The sequence below is a fragment of the Rissa tridactyla genome, chromosome 2, assembly GCF_028500815.1.
Source record: "Rissa tridactyla isolate bRisTri1 chromosome 2, bRisTri1.patW.cur.20221130, whole genome shotgun sequence".
Taxonomy (NCBI): Eukaryota; Metazoa; Chordata; class Aves; order Charadriiformes; family Laridae; genus Rissa; species Rissa tridactyla.
In genome coordinates, this window is record NC_071467.1 from 51291011 (window position 1) to 51307069 (window position 16059).

General features: G+C 37.6%; 1 protein-coding gene across 1 annotated transcript in view; it reads right to left on the minus strand.

The window, feature by feature from the left end:
* The window catches only part of TTC39C (tetratricopeptide repeat domain 39C), a 40798-nt gene that overhangs the window by 24359 nt on the left and 380 nt on the right, over positions 1 to 16059 (minus strand). Inside the window, exons 2-4 of the mRNA XM_054190470.1 lie at positions 4576 to 4624; positions 2920 to 3048; positions 1818 to 1932 (exon numbers count right to left, since the gene is read on the minus strand). Of these exons, the coding sequence (XP_054046445.1) occupies positions 1818 to 1932; positions 2920 to 3048; positions 4576 to 4624 (293 nt within the window). The remainder of the gene's footprint in view (positions 1 to 1817; positions 1933 to 2919; positions 3049 to 4575; positions 4625 to 16059) is intronic.

The window sequence follows — 16059 nt, forward strand, 5'->3', positions numbered from 1 at the left end:
CTACGATGTAACAATCTCGCATATTAAAATAACGAATTTATGACTTTTTAAACATAAAAATTAAATCAAGCCCAATCACTGAGCTGATTTCCCACCATGAACTTCTGAAAGTAGCCAGACCCATGACAGCAGTGGTAAATATCAAGAAAAGTTAGTTCAATATTGCTGTGGGAAGCTAATGTAAGTTGCTGTGTTACTAACTTTTATGATGCAACTATTTGTAATACATCCACAAGGGTGGAAGAGAAAATCTAAAATGTGCTAGGCATTTGAGAAAGCAGCTTGCATGTCATCATATGCTTCTTGTCAAACTGCCTCAGGAAGGAAAACAGAAGAAATTTTTCACCCATCCACTGATCAGAAATATTTGTCTGCCTCTGAAGAAAGCTTTTTTTTCTTTTTTCAGTTGCACTCATTTCAATAATCTGGTTGCTACTTCTGTACAGAAGCATGATAAAAACAAGACATTTATTCATAATCAGAAAGATAACATACTCAAAAAAAACGAAATAATGGATCCAACAGTTCAGCAACGGCAGTAACTAGGAATCACTGAGGTGGCATTTAACTGCTTGAAATTTTAACTAAAGATTTTAGGTATATTTTTTACTCAATAGAGTAACCCAAATATACTGCATGTTCTGCAGTACTCTGCTACCCACTTCAGTTCTCTGAGCAGCAGACAAGAGGGAAAGGGAACAGACACCACCACCCTCAGCTACAGCATCCAACCCAGTTATGCAGCTGCAGAATACATACTGAAATAAGAAAAAAAGCTTCGGAAGGAGGAAAAAAAAACCCTCACAAATGAAAATGCAGAACTGCATCAAAAATAGTAAGAAAACTTTTCTGCAGCATTACACACGTAGACAGAAATACCCCCTAAACTTCTGCTAGCTAGAACCAAACACATTCTTGATGTCATGGCTTGGAAGCAAACAAGTCTGCATATCACAGAAAAAATTATGTCCTTGACTGAAGATCTTAGTGTTATTTTAAATAATCTGAATGTTATTTCCCCAATTCCTTTCAGCTGACCAGCAGGGTTTTCACTGACAATCTGGTGTGACTGTCATTTCTTGGTCTTCATTGATTTGGTAAGAACCTGGGAATGTGCTCACTTTGTATATGACCTTGACCATTTTCTATAAACTCATGGTTGAAGGCATTTTTTGAGATTACGCAACAGATCCAGGAATGCAAGCGAACTTTAGAAACAGCTTTGCAGATGAGACAACGAGGTCTGTATTCAACATGACAGGATAATAACCTCTTTGGCATGCAAGGACACACTTTGGTGACCAGGAAATAAGAACTGATTCAGCAGTTCCATCTTCAACACACTTCACTTCAAACTACTTTCACTGGCAGTTTGTCATCTCCCTGAATTGTCATGAACATAATATGCATATGGGACACTAGGATTTTCCCAGTGGCCTGGATTTATAGCCTCTTTTATCTTTCAGGCCACAAAAAGCACACAGATACTAACCATCTTCATACCAATTCCTCAAATGCCTCTGCGGGAACATGCAAAGGATTCCAACCTATCTAAGGAGAACCAGTTCAATATGATTATTGGTGTGAAAAAAGCAGAAAGCTGTAATCTGTAGCAATCCAATTTTATGATACTACAACCTACACAGACGTAGAACAATGCCTCTGCAAGCGTACCAATCTTGGAATGTTTCAAGTGAACTGTGCTCCTTCCTACAAAACAATAATCTTTACTGATGGTCATATTGCTGCTTTATGACCAAGCTTTATTAAAAAGATATCATTCAAAAATATATCTAAATATTAACGCCACAGCACACCTGATAACTCTTGCTTTACAAATGAGAGCACAGCCAAGTAGACTTGACAGTCTGCTACAATTATTTGTCTTTGTAGACGATCTATCATGGAGAGAGTAGATTTTCGTCCATCAACCTGTGTGGAATATACAAACACAGAGCATAGAAAAACATTAACAAAGATAATACAGAACACTGGTCTAGACACGACAAATAAAAAATCCAAAATTAACTACAGGTGGTAGTATTGCTACTAAATCAACTCAGCATTTGAAGTGCAAAACTATGCTAAAAGTGCTTTGACAGTTCATCAAGCAAGCTCCTACTTAGTAAACAGGAAAACCTTACCTATATGCCATCGACTATTTTCCTTAAAATTCTACAAATGCTCAGAACAGAGTTAAATTTCATTTAATTATTACTAAATATATCAGACATGCAACTAAAAAATGTTAGATGGAAGAGCACAGAAAGAGGTATATGACAAGTGGCAAGGAAAATACAGGGCCTCAAGAGCAGAGAGTTAAGAATGTCTGGTTCAATCCTTTCTATAAAGAAAACTAAATATTGAAGAGAAATGGCTTCTTTTTCTGCTGTAGATCTGCTATATCACACTAGGCAGGCCACTCGATGTTTCTATACTACTACTTTAACTAGTTCTCAATCTGCATGCTTTATTCTTCCTTCATTATTTAGAATGAGAAAATCTAAAAACGGAAGAAAAATTCCCTAGGAACATGCCTGGCACACAGCACCACACAGCCTCGATCTCTCAGCTTTTGAACATTACTAGAGCACGTATGAATTTAAGTTAGCCTCAATTAGACAGGCTACAAGCTCCATGAAATTATTTTAGTAGGTCACTGATTTGAGGTGCTAAGAAAATAATTACTAACATGAGCACAACCCGCTGCTTTAGAATATGAATTACCTGACTCTGAGAATTTTATGGTACTTAGGAAAACCAAGAAAATATTTGACTTACTTTCTAAATTTATTATTAATTTCAACTGCTTTTCACGTATCAAAAATAATGTTTTCAAAATACAAAGAGGACAGAAAGGAAGTTTCCAGAAATATTTATTCAATATGCAATTCCACATTTTATAAATAATGTTCTTACATTCTTTTTAATTTTATTCTTGATCGTTTCTATAACTCCAGCTTCTTCACTTTCACAAAGTTTTTCTGTAGCCTTTAAGTCATCACATGCCAGCTGCATTTTCTCTTCTTCAAATGTCATCATGGCATTCTACCAAAAAACAAACAGATTTGAATGATTAAAAAAAATCACAAATATTTTTATTTCTACAAAAGCTACAGGAGAGTAAAAGTTTTCATAAAAACTTGACAATAAAACTTACTTTTTTTCATCGTATTCTGTATCAATACACACACGGATCAGCACACATACTACACCAAAACATCAAACTAGAGATTTGAGAGTGCTTTACCATCAAATTGGAACATACTAAGTCTTATCTCCTCGTCTTAACAAAGCTTCATAGGCAGTCAAACTGAATGCACTGTCACATTACATTAGCAGAAGAAAAATTTATATAAATTAATTTTCAATTATTGTTATGTAAGGCATTATTTGCATCTGTGCAGATGCTGCTTTTTGTATAATTCAGCCATATAAATAACAGGCCACTAAAGTCAGTAACAAGTAACAGCACTGATTTTTTCAAAATAATAACTACAATTCCTACATATGTAGGAAGAGGAAAAAAAATGCATCCACCTCCAACTACTGCTGAACCAATTTAGAAAGAATTTCAGGACAAGTAACTTCTTGATGCTTTATTAAACGAAAGCTCTGAATGACACAGGCACACAAAGTGCTGCTGCTATGTTTAGAACAGTAGCTAAGCAAGATATTTTCAAGATCCACTGATGCTGCACTGTGATGTTACACTGGTTCAGTGCATCAATTCAAATAGCCAGCCTGAGAGATTCTCCCTCTTTTCTTTCTCCTCTCCATTGACTTAAAAGCAAGCATATGCCCCAGGAAGTTTCCTAACCAATATATTTTTCCATATTGCATAGTCTACAGACCCTAGAGAGAATTCAAATTAATTTCATTTACAACTTAGCTATTTCTGGCATATTGTAATAAACTGTCTTTAAAAAGAGTATTACCATAGATAAATTCTGGTGCAATCTAAGATCAAGCAGCAAAGTCACAATAAGGACAGTCTAAAAAACAAGATCCAAACATTTTCTAATACACCTGCTCAATTTTTATATAGGATATTATCATTTTTAATACATTAAAAAAAAAAAAGAAGAAGAAAAACATTTAACAGACCTAACTTTCTCATTACGACTCTTTCGTCTGTCAATATTCTCAGTTCTCATATATTCAGAACGGAAGCAATGTGAACGCATTGAATTAACAACTTTCACCCGGAAGTATGAAGAAATTTTTAAGAGCAAAAACTATTAGGAAAATGGCATTTATGAGTATTATTTTATAATACCTCTACTGCTCATTTAAGAGAGGGTTTTATTATGGCTCTTTTAATGGAACATGTAAATATTTCATACATTTGAGAAGCTGAATCACAGAACCTTTACTTTCTATTTAAACCACATGAGTAAACAAGTTTTATATAACATGACTTGTTTTCTAGCTACATTTAATCTAAAACTTTGAAAAAATTAAGTCTCATAAAAAGAAACAAATTAGAGCATCCACTGTTATGAACACACATGTGCACATACAAATATTAACCACGAGAGAAGAGATGTATACTCTCTACTCCCATCTACTCACCAAAAAACTGACAAAACTGGCTCCAAAGCTCATTAGTGGGCTATGGTTTCTGTAAAGAAAACAAAATGTAGTTACTATATTTGCACATATTTCCTGTGTGCAAATCAATATTGCATTTCTTGATTTTAACTTATGCATCTGTAAATAAATCTTGGGGGCTTTGTATCAAGTTACAAACAAACGTTCTATCATTCTGCAAGATATAACAGAAATGGAAAGCCAAAAACTTCATCATTTTTACTAGGACTTGAATATATCTTTTAAAAATTTTTTATTCAAGCATTAAGCTGCAGATATTTTTTAAGAGAAACCACTGCCATCAAAACGCTTTCAGTGCAGGTAAAAAAAACAATTAAGAGCTTCAGAAAATTAAAAATCCAGTAATTGTACTCTTTATGATCCATCACTACAATTTTGACTTAGCAGACAAGTGTTAACCGATTCTATTAAGAGATTCCCACTTCTCCTTGTTCCTATGAATTTAAGTTAATCTACCCAGATTTCAGAAAAATGCATGTGCCGCATAACATAAGGTGTTGGAAATACAAAGTTCTTACAAGGTTTATGATTTTACAGCTGCTTTGTTCCAAGATCAGAATACATATCTTACTGCACTATGTGGAATAGTTTGAAGATGTTTCACCTATTCTGTTTACAGGGATATTCCGAGAGGGTGAAATCAATTGCTAGATCAAAAAAAGTAGGCAGCCAAAATCTTGGTAATGTATGGGACAGGTTTCAAGCTTCAGGACTATTGCAGTCACGCAGACCACGAGGCTCCAGTAATATCACACACAGAGCATTTAAAAAAATAATAATTAAAAAAACAATTTCAAGATCTCAGCAATACCACTGATCCACATTGTTCAGCAATCCATGTAAAAATATCACTACTGGAGTAAGGATAAAAATATATATAGCACTCCAGAAGAAAAAACTATATAGAGACACTGACTTTCCGGACTTAAAAAGAAGTTAACATTTATGCTATAGGTACGTGTATTGCTACAGTACAGTACTTATGCTGTTTCCTACTTAATTCGGCAATCATCATAATAAAGTAGAGTTTTAAAATAGGACAAGAACTTGAAAAACATGGAGAAAATAGTATATTGTTTATTACAACACAAATTTCCAATAGTAAAACTGTATGATGGTACAAGATATATTTTTTTTTTAAAAGGTAGTCATCAATATTCCCCCCTCTCCCTTTTCAATTTTTGATTTAGCATAAATATCTAAAAGCAAGGACATGAACCAGAAGAAAAAGAAAGAAAAGCAAGGAAGATATGCAAAGCAAGTTTGAACAGAAAAACCTTCACGTTTTATATATGTCTCTCAACTCTCGATACACACAGAAACATAAGATCAGCATAACTTATCACATTTTATCACTATTTTTTTAAAAGGAAAAATAGGTTAGGTATTTTCCCCTTTGTTGGCAGGCCAGCAAGAACAGCTGACAGTAAATGCCTCTGCTATTGGGTACCTGGACTGTTCTCTACCAACAGCTGCTTTACACAGAGCAGCAGAAATCAGCTACATGGGCTGTACTTGCTGCAGCTGGCACTTGCAGCATTAACTCTTGCTGCAGAGGGCACATGGCTCTCTCATAATCCACTTTTCAACCCCCAAGGCGCGCGGGACCCATTCGGCAGCCAGTCTTATCACCCTGCTCCACAGCACATAACCTCCACCATACGTTTCAAGGTCACACGTACTGCATTATCAACACCCAACGCATCAAAAACTGCAGAACAAATCAGCACAAGGAATTTTTACATTTATGCCCTTATGTACGAAGTTGCACTTGCATCATACTTCCAAGAAAGCTGAAAAATAAATCAAATGTTTCGTTTTTGAGGTTTCTTAGCTCTACCTACACAGAGAGAAAGCAGTTCTGGGGAGGCAAGGCAGGCAGGCATTTTTAGATAATCAGTCTTGCATACTGAAGTACATTCAGAACACAGAATTGTCAGAGAAAGATTGTTTATCAGACTGAATTAAAAAAAGTCAACCACAACAGTCTTTGAATATAACCAGAAAAAAAGAAACGCATGACATAAGATATAGTCAATTAGGTTTGCATTTTTCAATAAGATTCTTGAAACACACTTCCTGAATATTAAGTTTCCATCCACACTGAAAATTTTACTTCACTACCAGGAATGGATCCAAAGAAATTATTTCAATGAAATAACTAAAATTTGACCACCTGAACCGCTGTAAAAAATTTACTTGTAAAACTGATTAAGTATTACACTCTTACTGAAACTTTGCACAAGACGACCAAGATTCTGAAGTGTTTTTTTCCCCTCTGAAACATGCATAAGCAAATCAAATAAGCTTAGTAACCTATGCATTTAGCTCTCAGTAGGATCCAGGCATTCCTTACAAATTGCCAGGAAAGATACGAGTTTTATCAGCAAAACATAAAGACGAATTAAATACTGTGGAATTTTAGAATAAATAGTAAAAGCATTGCATATGAAAACATTTTAAGTTCTAGACTATTTTAAATTTTCTATGAATTTATAAAAAAGATCCTCATGTTGCAGAAACAGCTACTGAAGATTTAAAAAAAAAAAAAAAAAAGGAAGAGAAATACATCAGCTTTTGAGGCAAACTGATTCCCTGTCTATGGTTAACAATATTTTCACATAGAGCAACTTGAATAATGGCCATGTTTGGGAGTGAAACCACTAAAACTGAATAAACAGGAACACAGCTGAGAATCAAACAGCATATATATGCTCTTTCCGCAGTTCAATATATACACTAATTTGGGCATACTATTTGAACATTTTGTAAAATTTGGGTTTCTTTTCTCTTCAGGACTAAGAACCTGTTCTTAAGAGTGTACATGTATATGCATGAAGGTATCGACATTTAAATATACATTTTAAAAGCTTTTGTATTTCTTTTTGGTAAATTTTAATACTATGTTAAAAAATGAAGCAGCTAGTTCCAGTTGAGAGCCAACCGCTCTTGAAGATCACAAAGATATTGAAACGCTTACTACAAGCAATGAAAATCTGTAAGTATTTTAACATATATTTGTACAAGTAAAACTGAGAGGTTTTTTCCCCCAAATAAATATTCATCTTTCAAAACTGCTTCCCCACTTGTACTCTGACACTCACAGCTCACTGTTTACAATTCTTCCACCATGATTAAAGACGAGACAAAAACTCAAGAACCATATCATTCTACTCCAAGATGATCACTAGCTGTAATACACGAGTTAAAATGTTGCAGATTGGTCCTTTTTAAGTTCCAGTCACTCAGGCTATAAAAAGCATTGTCATTACAGCACATATGGGCTGTAGCACATAAGGACCCTGAAGCAAGAAAACATGATGCATAATATTATACTACGTCTGGGAGATACTTCTGGTGATACCATGGGGTTTGGCAATCAAAACATGAAAACTTTACTGCAGGAGCTCCTCACACAGAGTTTGTGTCATCACTAAACAAAATAAGGAACACTTCTACCACATTCCTACATAGTCACTGGGTAGAGAGTATAGTTGCAGCTTTATGGAAGATCGTTTGTTACAGTAATTTCAGTGTTTAAAATCCATTTTAAACAACAACCGTGTTTAGCACTCAATCTTTGTGAAATACTACATTGACTGATAAATTCTTCAGCAGTTTAGGGTTCTTTTCCTCGAGGCCTAGGAGAAAAGCTTGCAATGGTGCAGTACTACTGTCCCAGTAAATGCTAAGGCATGACTAATAATGACATTAAGTTTCTGAGAAGAGCACAATTCTATGAAAATAACCCTTGCCTCAAACTCCTTTTAAGTGACCTTCAGCATCAAACATCATTTTACAGCTTTTGACAGATTCCAAAAAGTTGTTAAGACACAAAAAAATGAGGCAGCACTTGAGAAAATACTAACAGGAAACCAATGGCCATATTGATGTTGACAGGAGTTATGAAACTGAATACAAATGAACACTGGGACGCTGCACTACCCATATTGTCCTCACTACTAGTCTCAAGACTTTTAATTAGGTCAAAGATGAAGAAAAATTCAGTCTCCAGACATATTTTCTAAAATACCGTTTGCTCCTCACCTATCAAACTAGGACTCAGAAGATACCTTTATTATAAGAAACCGTGCTATTAACACCATTTCTACAAGATACCACAGTAAAAGGTTGTACATATCAATAAAAATAGTATGTATAACTAAACTTAAGAGCACTGAAGTAGACCTTTCTTCCAGGTACATAAACTGGCGTTATATGAAACATTGCTTCTTCCAATGAACCCTGACTGATTAATCTCATTTCATAGCATGTCTTTAAGATGTTAATTCACTTTCAGAAGAAAGGCGTTCACCATGCCCCATTTTCACAGATGATGATAACATGCAGGAGTTTTAAGCCTTGGTTTAATAATAGCACCCAATTTTACTATTAAAAAAAATAAAATAAATCACAACTGAAGCACATCAAAAGAAAAATCAATTACTCCTCAGTATTTTCTTTTTTCTACAGCCATTTCCACAATAGTATATCAGCTTCTAAAGCTACTACAGCCTAGCTCAGGTTTAAATTTAAGTAACATAATTAACCCACCAATATTTCCTCTCGCTTTTCTAGGCGCTGCTTCTTTAACTACAGTCCACTAAGAATTACAATCATCATACTGACAGTGATGCTCCAGTTGAAACAAAACAAATTATTTTCTTCCAAAGTGTGAAAGTAAAGCACAATGAAAAATTAAGAATTAATGTAAGTTCACAGGTAAATATAGAAGCAGCTACTGAATATTTTAAAACAGGCAGAAACATGAATAACCTATATATAAAGGTAAGGAATTTACTGCAACAACATACAAATCCTTTGGTCATTATTCCATCACAGATCATTCTAGAATATATTCTAAAAATTATTTGTGAGACTACAAACATAAGACAGATCTTTACACAAGTACACATCTCATCCAATAGGTAAGGCAATATAAGTGTCATGAAAGCATTACAGTATTAAGGCATATTGAAAACTGCAAATGTCTTATCTAGGTTCAGTTTACATTTCATAATCAGCCCAAATTTGTTTTAATTGTTAAATGAGCTCTTAGCGTACACTTCTATTGTCACTAGAAATACACAACCAAAAAGAGAAATTCAAGAATATAAAAAGAATAATTCTGTGTCCCTGTCCCATACAGGTTTTGCCCAATCTGTTTTGTCCTTCCGCAAATTAAGAGGGGATTGTTTTGTTCTAACTTCAGGCTGTTCAGTTTAGATGCACAAGAATATCAAAACATTGGGAATTACAATAAGTGTTTTAAGTTGCACCTTTACTTTGAAAAGTAGTTACAAAGCTGAGAGACAAGCTAGTTGTATCAACTGATTTGTACTAACTGACCAATTGCACACTCTTAATACACAAGAATTATGGACTTTTTCAAAATCTTTTTCCACTGTAGGTTCAACTAACCTGACCAAGATTACTTTCCAGGACAACTTAACTGATACCGTTTAACTTAACATTTCTGAGCTCCTGAAGTCTATCAAAACAAAAATATATTTATACATAGTGGATCAAAGAAAGAATGGGTGTACTAGCAAGCATGAGAAGTCTTCAGAATATCTGTAACTTTCAGAGAGTTAATTTCTTCAGTGTTAAAATAATATCTGCTTACTGTCACACCTCTTCTGCCACCTCCACCAAATCTGACTTCTGAGTTATAAACTCAGATTTTTGTTGAGCTTTCTGTCATTTTACCTTGGACTTCTAGCCACCAGATTTTGCTCTGTATGACAAATGGCTCTCTCAACCTCTTTCTACCCTTTTTACCCTTCTTTTGGCAACAACACCTGTCTCTGTCATGAAGGCCACAAAACTATGTGTCACACTCAACGTGATCATCTCTATGTACCCAGATCTTGAAGATTTAAACTGCAGAACACTTAAGATTTTTCTAATCTACCCATGTAACTGGAAACTTATGCTGGTTTTATATGCATTGCTATTACTATAACTTGCTCTGCCTAGCCTTGAACAATGAAATCTTACCTCACTAAGGTACACATTTATTGCACTTTTAGAATATTGCTGCTAAAAATCACTTCCCTTGTACACCACTCTCCTTTCTATACACCCATCTAGCAGTTGCTTGCCTGCCTAGTGCTGCAATAAACTAAAGCACACAGGGTCGCTACCGGGGCACTCAAGACTTACTCTCACACTGCCAATCAAGATGCCATCATCCTTCTCCCAACTGACTTACGTCAGTTCCCACCCTGCTGTCCTTATCTTTACAGAAGCTACAGAAGTATCTACTAAATCACTTAATTTTTGTTCTTAAGGTTCCTTTGCTGAGCTCCATAAACAAGAATTTCAACAGCACTCAGACTGCCCATAATCTATCTGTTGATCAATGTTGGCATAAAGTCACCTTGTCTCAACTTGTACGTAGGACAAAAGTATTTTGAGCCACAGAAACCATTTTAAATCGGTGATATTAGATTCAAACACCCACCCACAATGTAACTTCCAGTCCATTGCTGAAGTTTGTATGTCTGTTAATACATATATTGTAACATGTCATGACTTTAAAACTTTTAAGTTTTTAAAGTAACCATACTAAGCTTTTTTTCCTCACTTTCCCATTTGTGCCAACTTTCCATTCTTCTCCATGTTCTGCTTTCCCCTATCAGGTTGTACAGCATGTTTTCCTGCACTGACCCCGTTCTTTAAATCACAGAATGGTTAGAGCTGGAAGGGACCTTAAAGATCACCTAGCTCCAAGCCCCCTGCCATGGGCAGGGACACCTCCCACTAGACCAAAGCTGTTGCTCAAAGCTCCATCCAACCTGGCCTTGAACACTTCCAGGGATGGGGCATCCACAACTTCTCTGGGCAACCAGGGTCTCACCACCCTCACAGTAAATAATTTTTTCCTAATATCTAATCTAAATCTACCCTCTTTTGGTTGGAAGCCATTACCCCTCAAGCCTATCACTCCACTCCCTGATAAAAAGTCCCCCCCTATCTTTCCTGTAGGCCCCCTTTAAGTACTGGAAGGCCACAATAAGGTCTCCCCCAAGCCTTCTCTTCTCCACGCTGAACAACTCCAGCTCTCTCAGCCTGTCTTCATAGGAGAGGTGCTCTGGATTCGCTCCAACAGGTCCATGTCCTTCTTTTGTTGGGGACCCCAGAGTTGGACACAGTACTCCAGGTGCGGTCTCACCAGAGCAAAGTAAGGGGACAGAATCACCTCCCTTGACCTGCTGGCCATGCTTCTTTTGATGCAGCCCAGGATATGGTTGGCTTTCTGGGCTGTGAGTACTGGGTCATGTTGAGCTGCTCATCAGCCAACGCCCACAAGTCCCTCTCCTCAAGGCTGCTCTCAATCCATTCTCCATCCAGCCTGTATTTGTGATTGGGATTTCCCCAACCCAGGTGCAGGAGCTTGCACTTGGCCTTGTTGAACCTCATGAGGTTGGCATGGGCCCACCTCTCAAGCCTGTCAAGGTCCCTCTGGATGGCATCTCTTCCCTCCATAATGTTGACCATGCCACATAACTTGCTGTCATCGGCAATCCCACTGTCCATGTCACCGGCAAAGATGTTAAGCAGCGCCACACATTTTGTCTTAGAATCACATTTCCTCTACATCGTCTTCATTTTCTTCTTTGGAGATGACCTTATTATATACATTTTACTTATACATCTTGTATTATTTCTCTTTTCATTCAGATGCAAGTTGAAAACTTTATCGAGCATTCTCAGAAGTTAAGAGTCATTGACGCAAACAGTCAAACGTTTCCCTCATAGGAAATGGAAGATTGTTGGATTTTTTGTAAGATAATATCCCTGGTCTTATGGTTTATGCTGTGAGTCAACATTCACCTAAAAAGCTCCTGATTTTATTTGACACCATCTTCTCTCCTCTTAGCTGAAGGAAGTTTTAAAATAATTTTTGAATTGCAAATGCTCTTAAGAAGTGAAGAATCAGCAAAAAAAGCGGTCTTTTGACAGTTTCTTCTTTTCTTAAATGTTTAGGAATCCACAAAGCTAGAAGGAGAAAAAGAACATCCCAATTCCGGCTTTCTTGCTATTATCAAGGTGGTTCACTAAAACGACACTATGCCACAGGCTGACTGTGGGCTCCATCTCCAATGCCTACGTCCTTGGTTAACCTCCATGTCTCTTGCAGTTTTCACAGGTACTCAAAACTGATGAGAACTGGGATGGTGTCAGCACTGTTCAAGCTGAATAGAAAGATTGATACCTGGCAGTTTCAAATATGAGTTAGCACTGTGGGGACGTGACACAGCTACAAGCATTAAAGACAGTGGTGCTGTCTGTTGGAGATTTATGAAAATATTATATCCATTGGTATTTGATTCATGTTCAGACCACTGTCACCGCTAGCAGGTGGAGGACCTGGACTGCTTAAAAAAAAAAAACAACTCACGAAAAAGCATATGCAGATGTCAATGCTACTTGTAGATGGTATTTCAAACCCTGGTATCTACCCTAAAATATAATTTAAAACGAGTCACAAACTACACCTGACAAATCGTCAACTGCTTTACAGTGATAGTCAATGCAGTTCCAATGACACGTTGTATCTGACACACAACACACACATTAATTTGACTTCTTTGGGTCATAGATACATATGAGCTCTAAACACCAACAGACAAAATAATATTCTCCCATTCCCAGCACAGAAATAATGGTTTTATAGCCAATGACCTCAAAGTACCACTGCTCTTTCAAAGGGAAGACTTTACTGTTGCGATTATACACCTGAAACATAGCTGCCATTTCTACCTTGGTTTCCTGAAGAACTGCATTATGACCAGCTTTCAAATATAACTCATTAAGGGATCACCAGCCTGCTTTCTGGAAGATGCGGAAATGCAACAGCCAAGAAAGAAACAGACCCAGATTGCTTTGGAATGACAGCTGTCTTTAGGCTCACCAAGGCTGCCTACTGACCCATAAAGATAGCAGCATTAATTTATTTTTCACAAGGTCCTTCAGGTGGCGAATGAAGAAAAAATTAGAATAATAAAAAGTAGAAGCAAAACCAGTAGTTTCTAAGAAACAGGTCTAACTAGTTTAAATGATGTGGCTAATGCAACTGAAGTTTTACTGAACAATTGAGTTTTCAAATAGTCTTGTAGGTTCTTAAACAGTCTCCACAAGAAAAACATTTCCATTCCTCCCTTCACTTCTAGGATTCATGCTAAGCTTCTGAAACAGAGCTAAACTACCTGCATAGGCAGAAGCCTAGAATTAATACTTTCTATAAGAAACATCACTTGAAATACAGACAACTCATACTTGCATCATGTTCAAAAAGCTGCATTTCATCAGATGTCTTTGAGCTCTAATACCGCAAATTACAAACATCCATATTAAATTATGGAGAGGTCCCAAAAGCTGCTCACTTGGCTTACCATTTAGGATGAGTTCTATTTCATAATTTCAAGCATGCACCAACAAAAATATTTAAGGCTGTATGCAAAAAAACATATAATAGCATTACTTAAGTCCTTGTAGGAAGAACACATCCAACACAAGTATAGAACAAAAAACTGTTGGGAGAAAAAAGTGGACCTCACTGTATGTTTCTCCAAAATCCAAATTTATAGGAAGTTGAGCATACTTTGTTGTATCTTCTCTCCTATGTCTAATGCAAAGTTTCAACACACAGCTGATCTGCAATTCAATAACGGTCTATTAGTTCACAGCAAGAGGAACCATGCTACAAATTTTGGGATGAGGTAGATGAGGCTGGAGATTTTAACAGTCATTTGAAAACTAAGACACCGATTATCAATTTATGAATCATAAAACCACTAAATCTAATGAAGGAATTCCTATTTATTCCTTGCAGGTAATGTTTAAAGGCCAAGATCAAACAATACACTGAACTTAAAGGCACTTCTTGATAAAAATCAAACACACAGAGAAACGCCCGCACCTCGAAAAAAAGATAAGTTTCTGCATTTAAGAAATCCTTAGTGATAAACCTTCTAGATAATCAAGAGACCAATTTGAAGAAGGTATCATTATTCACCCTTTTCAAGGGAGAATTAAACTGCATTTTGAAAATAGGAATCTTAACAATTTTACTCCCTAACACTACTATACAAGAAGCATCCCACATTTAGAATTCCTAGACTACTTCCAGATTTGCACTACTGAGAGAAAGCCAATGGCACAACACAACAAAAAGTGGAGAGGAAACCTCATCAAGTGTTCCTTAACTGGCGCCATAAAAAAAAAATACACAACACAAAACCAAACAACCAAAACCAACAAGTTCCTTAGATACCTTGAACAATTGACAACTCCAACAAACTCAAGAAATAAGTAACTCATAGGGTGCAAATTCTTATGAACGTGAGCTGCACGTAATGCATGTGAGGAATGCAAACTGGGACCTTACTTGCCACCTGCCATACTCCAGTTAGTTCTGCACAACACTATTGTGTATGTAACAGAGCAGTATGTGCTAAGGACAGAACGACATGTTTAATATTAGACTGTGGCAAGTACATAGTGAAGTTATTATTCCATTATTACTAAGGGGAGTTTTTCTCATTTGTCTCACTCCCCCCACTCTACTTCTGAACATCCTTTCTGTAAATAAGATTTAAGTACATAAGTACACCATCACTACAAAGCACTATTTTAAGTCAATCAAAGTCTATTTTTCATCATACAGGCAACAGCAGTATAGTGCATATTAATTATTTAGAACGTATGCGCAATTACAGCAGCTCGAGCTTGTGTGGAACGCATTACTCCTCAGACAAAAAGCAAGGACAGGTATGGGCAACCTTTTCTTTAAGACTGACTTACACAGTTGTGTTAATGCCATTCCTACCGGATGACTACTTAACGCACAAACCCAGACATGATGTACGCAGGGATTATGAACATAATCTTTCAGCCTGAAGATAATCACAGCAGCAACGTTCAAAGACCTTCCGTCGCCATCCCCTTTGTAGGCTGAAACCAGCATCAAGACCACATCCGACCACCGGAGCAAACCCACCCCCCCACCCATCCACCACCCCCCCGCCAGGAAACGCCTTGGGGCACACGCGCGTCTTTACTCACCCACGTTCGCGACACGCAGCCCACGCTACGAGGGACCCGCCGACCCCCACCCCCCCGGCCCTTCCCCACGCCTTCCCCAGGGCCCAGCCCCGCGGAGACCCCGCAGGATCCACACCCAGGGCCAGGAGGGCGAATCACGCGTTCCCCCTCCCCGCCAGAGCGCAGGCTGAGGCGGCAAGCGGGGGGCGCCTATCCTCCCGGCCCCGAGCAGCCGCGCAGGGCCGGGCTACCCACCCTAAGCCCCGCCATGCCCAGGGCGCCGGGCCCTGCGCCGCCGCCACCCCGGGGGGGGCCGCCCGAGGGGAGAGCGGTGCCGGCGCGGCCGCGCAGGTATGTGACAGGGGCAGGTGCGCGGAGGCCGGGCCAGGCTAG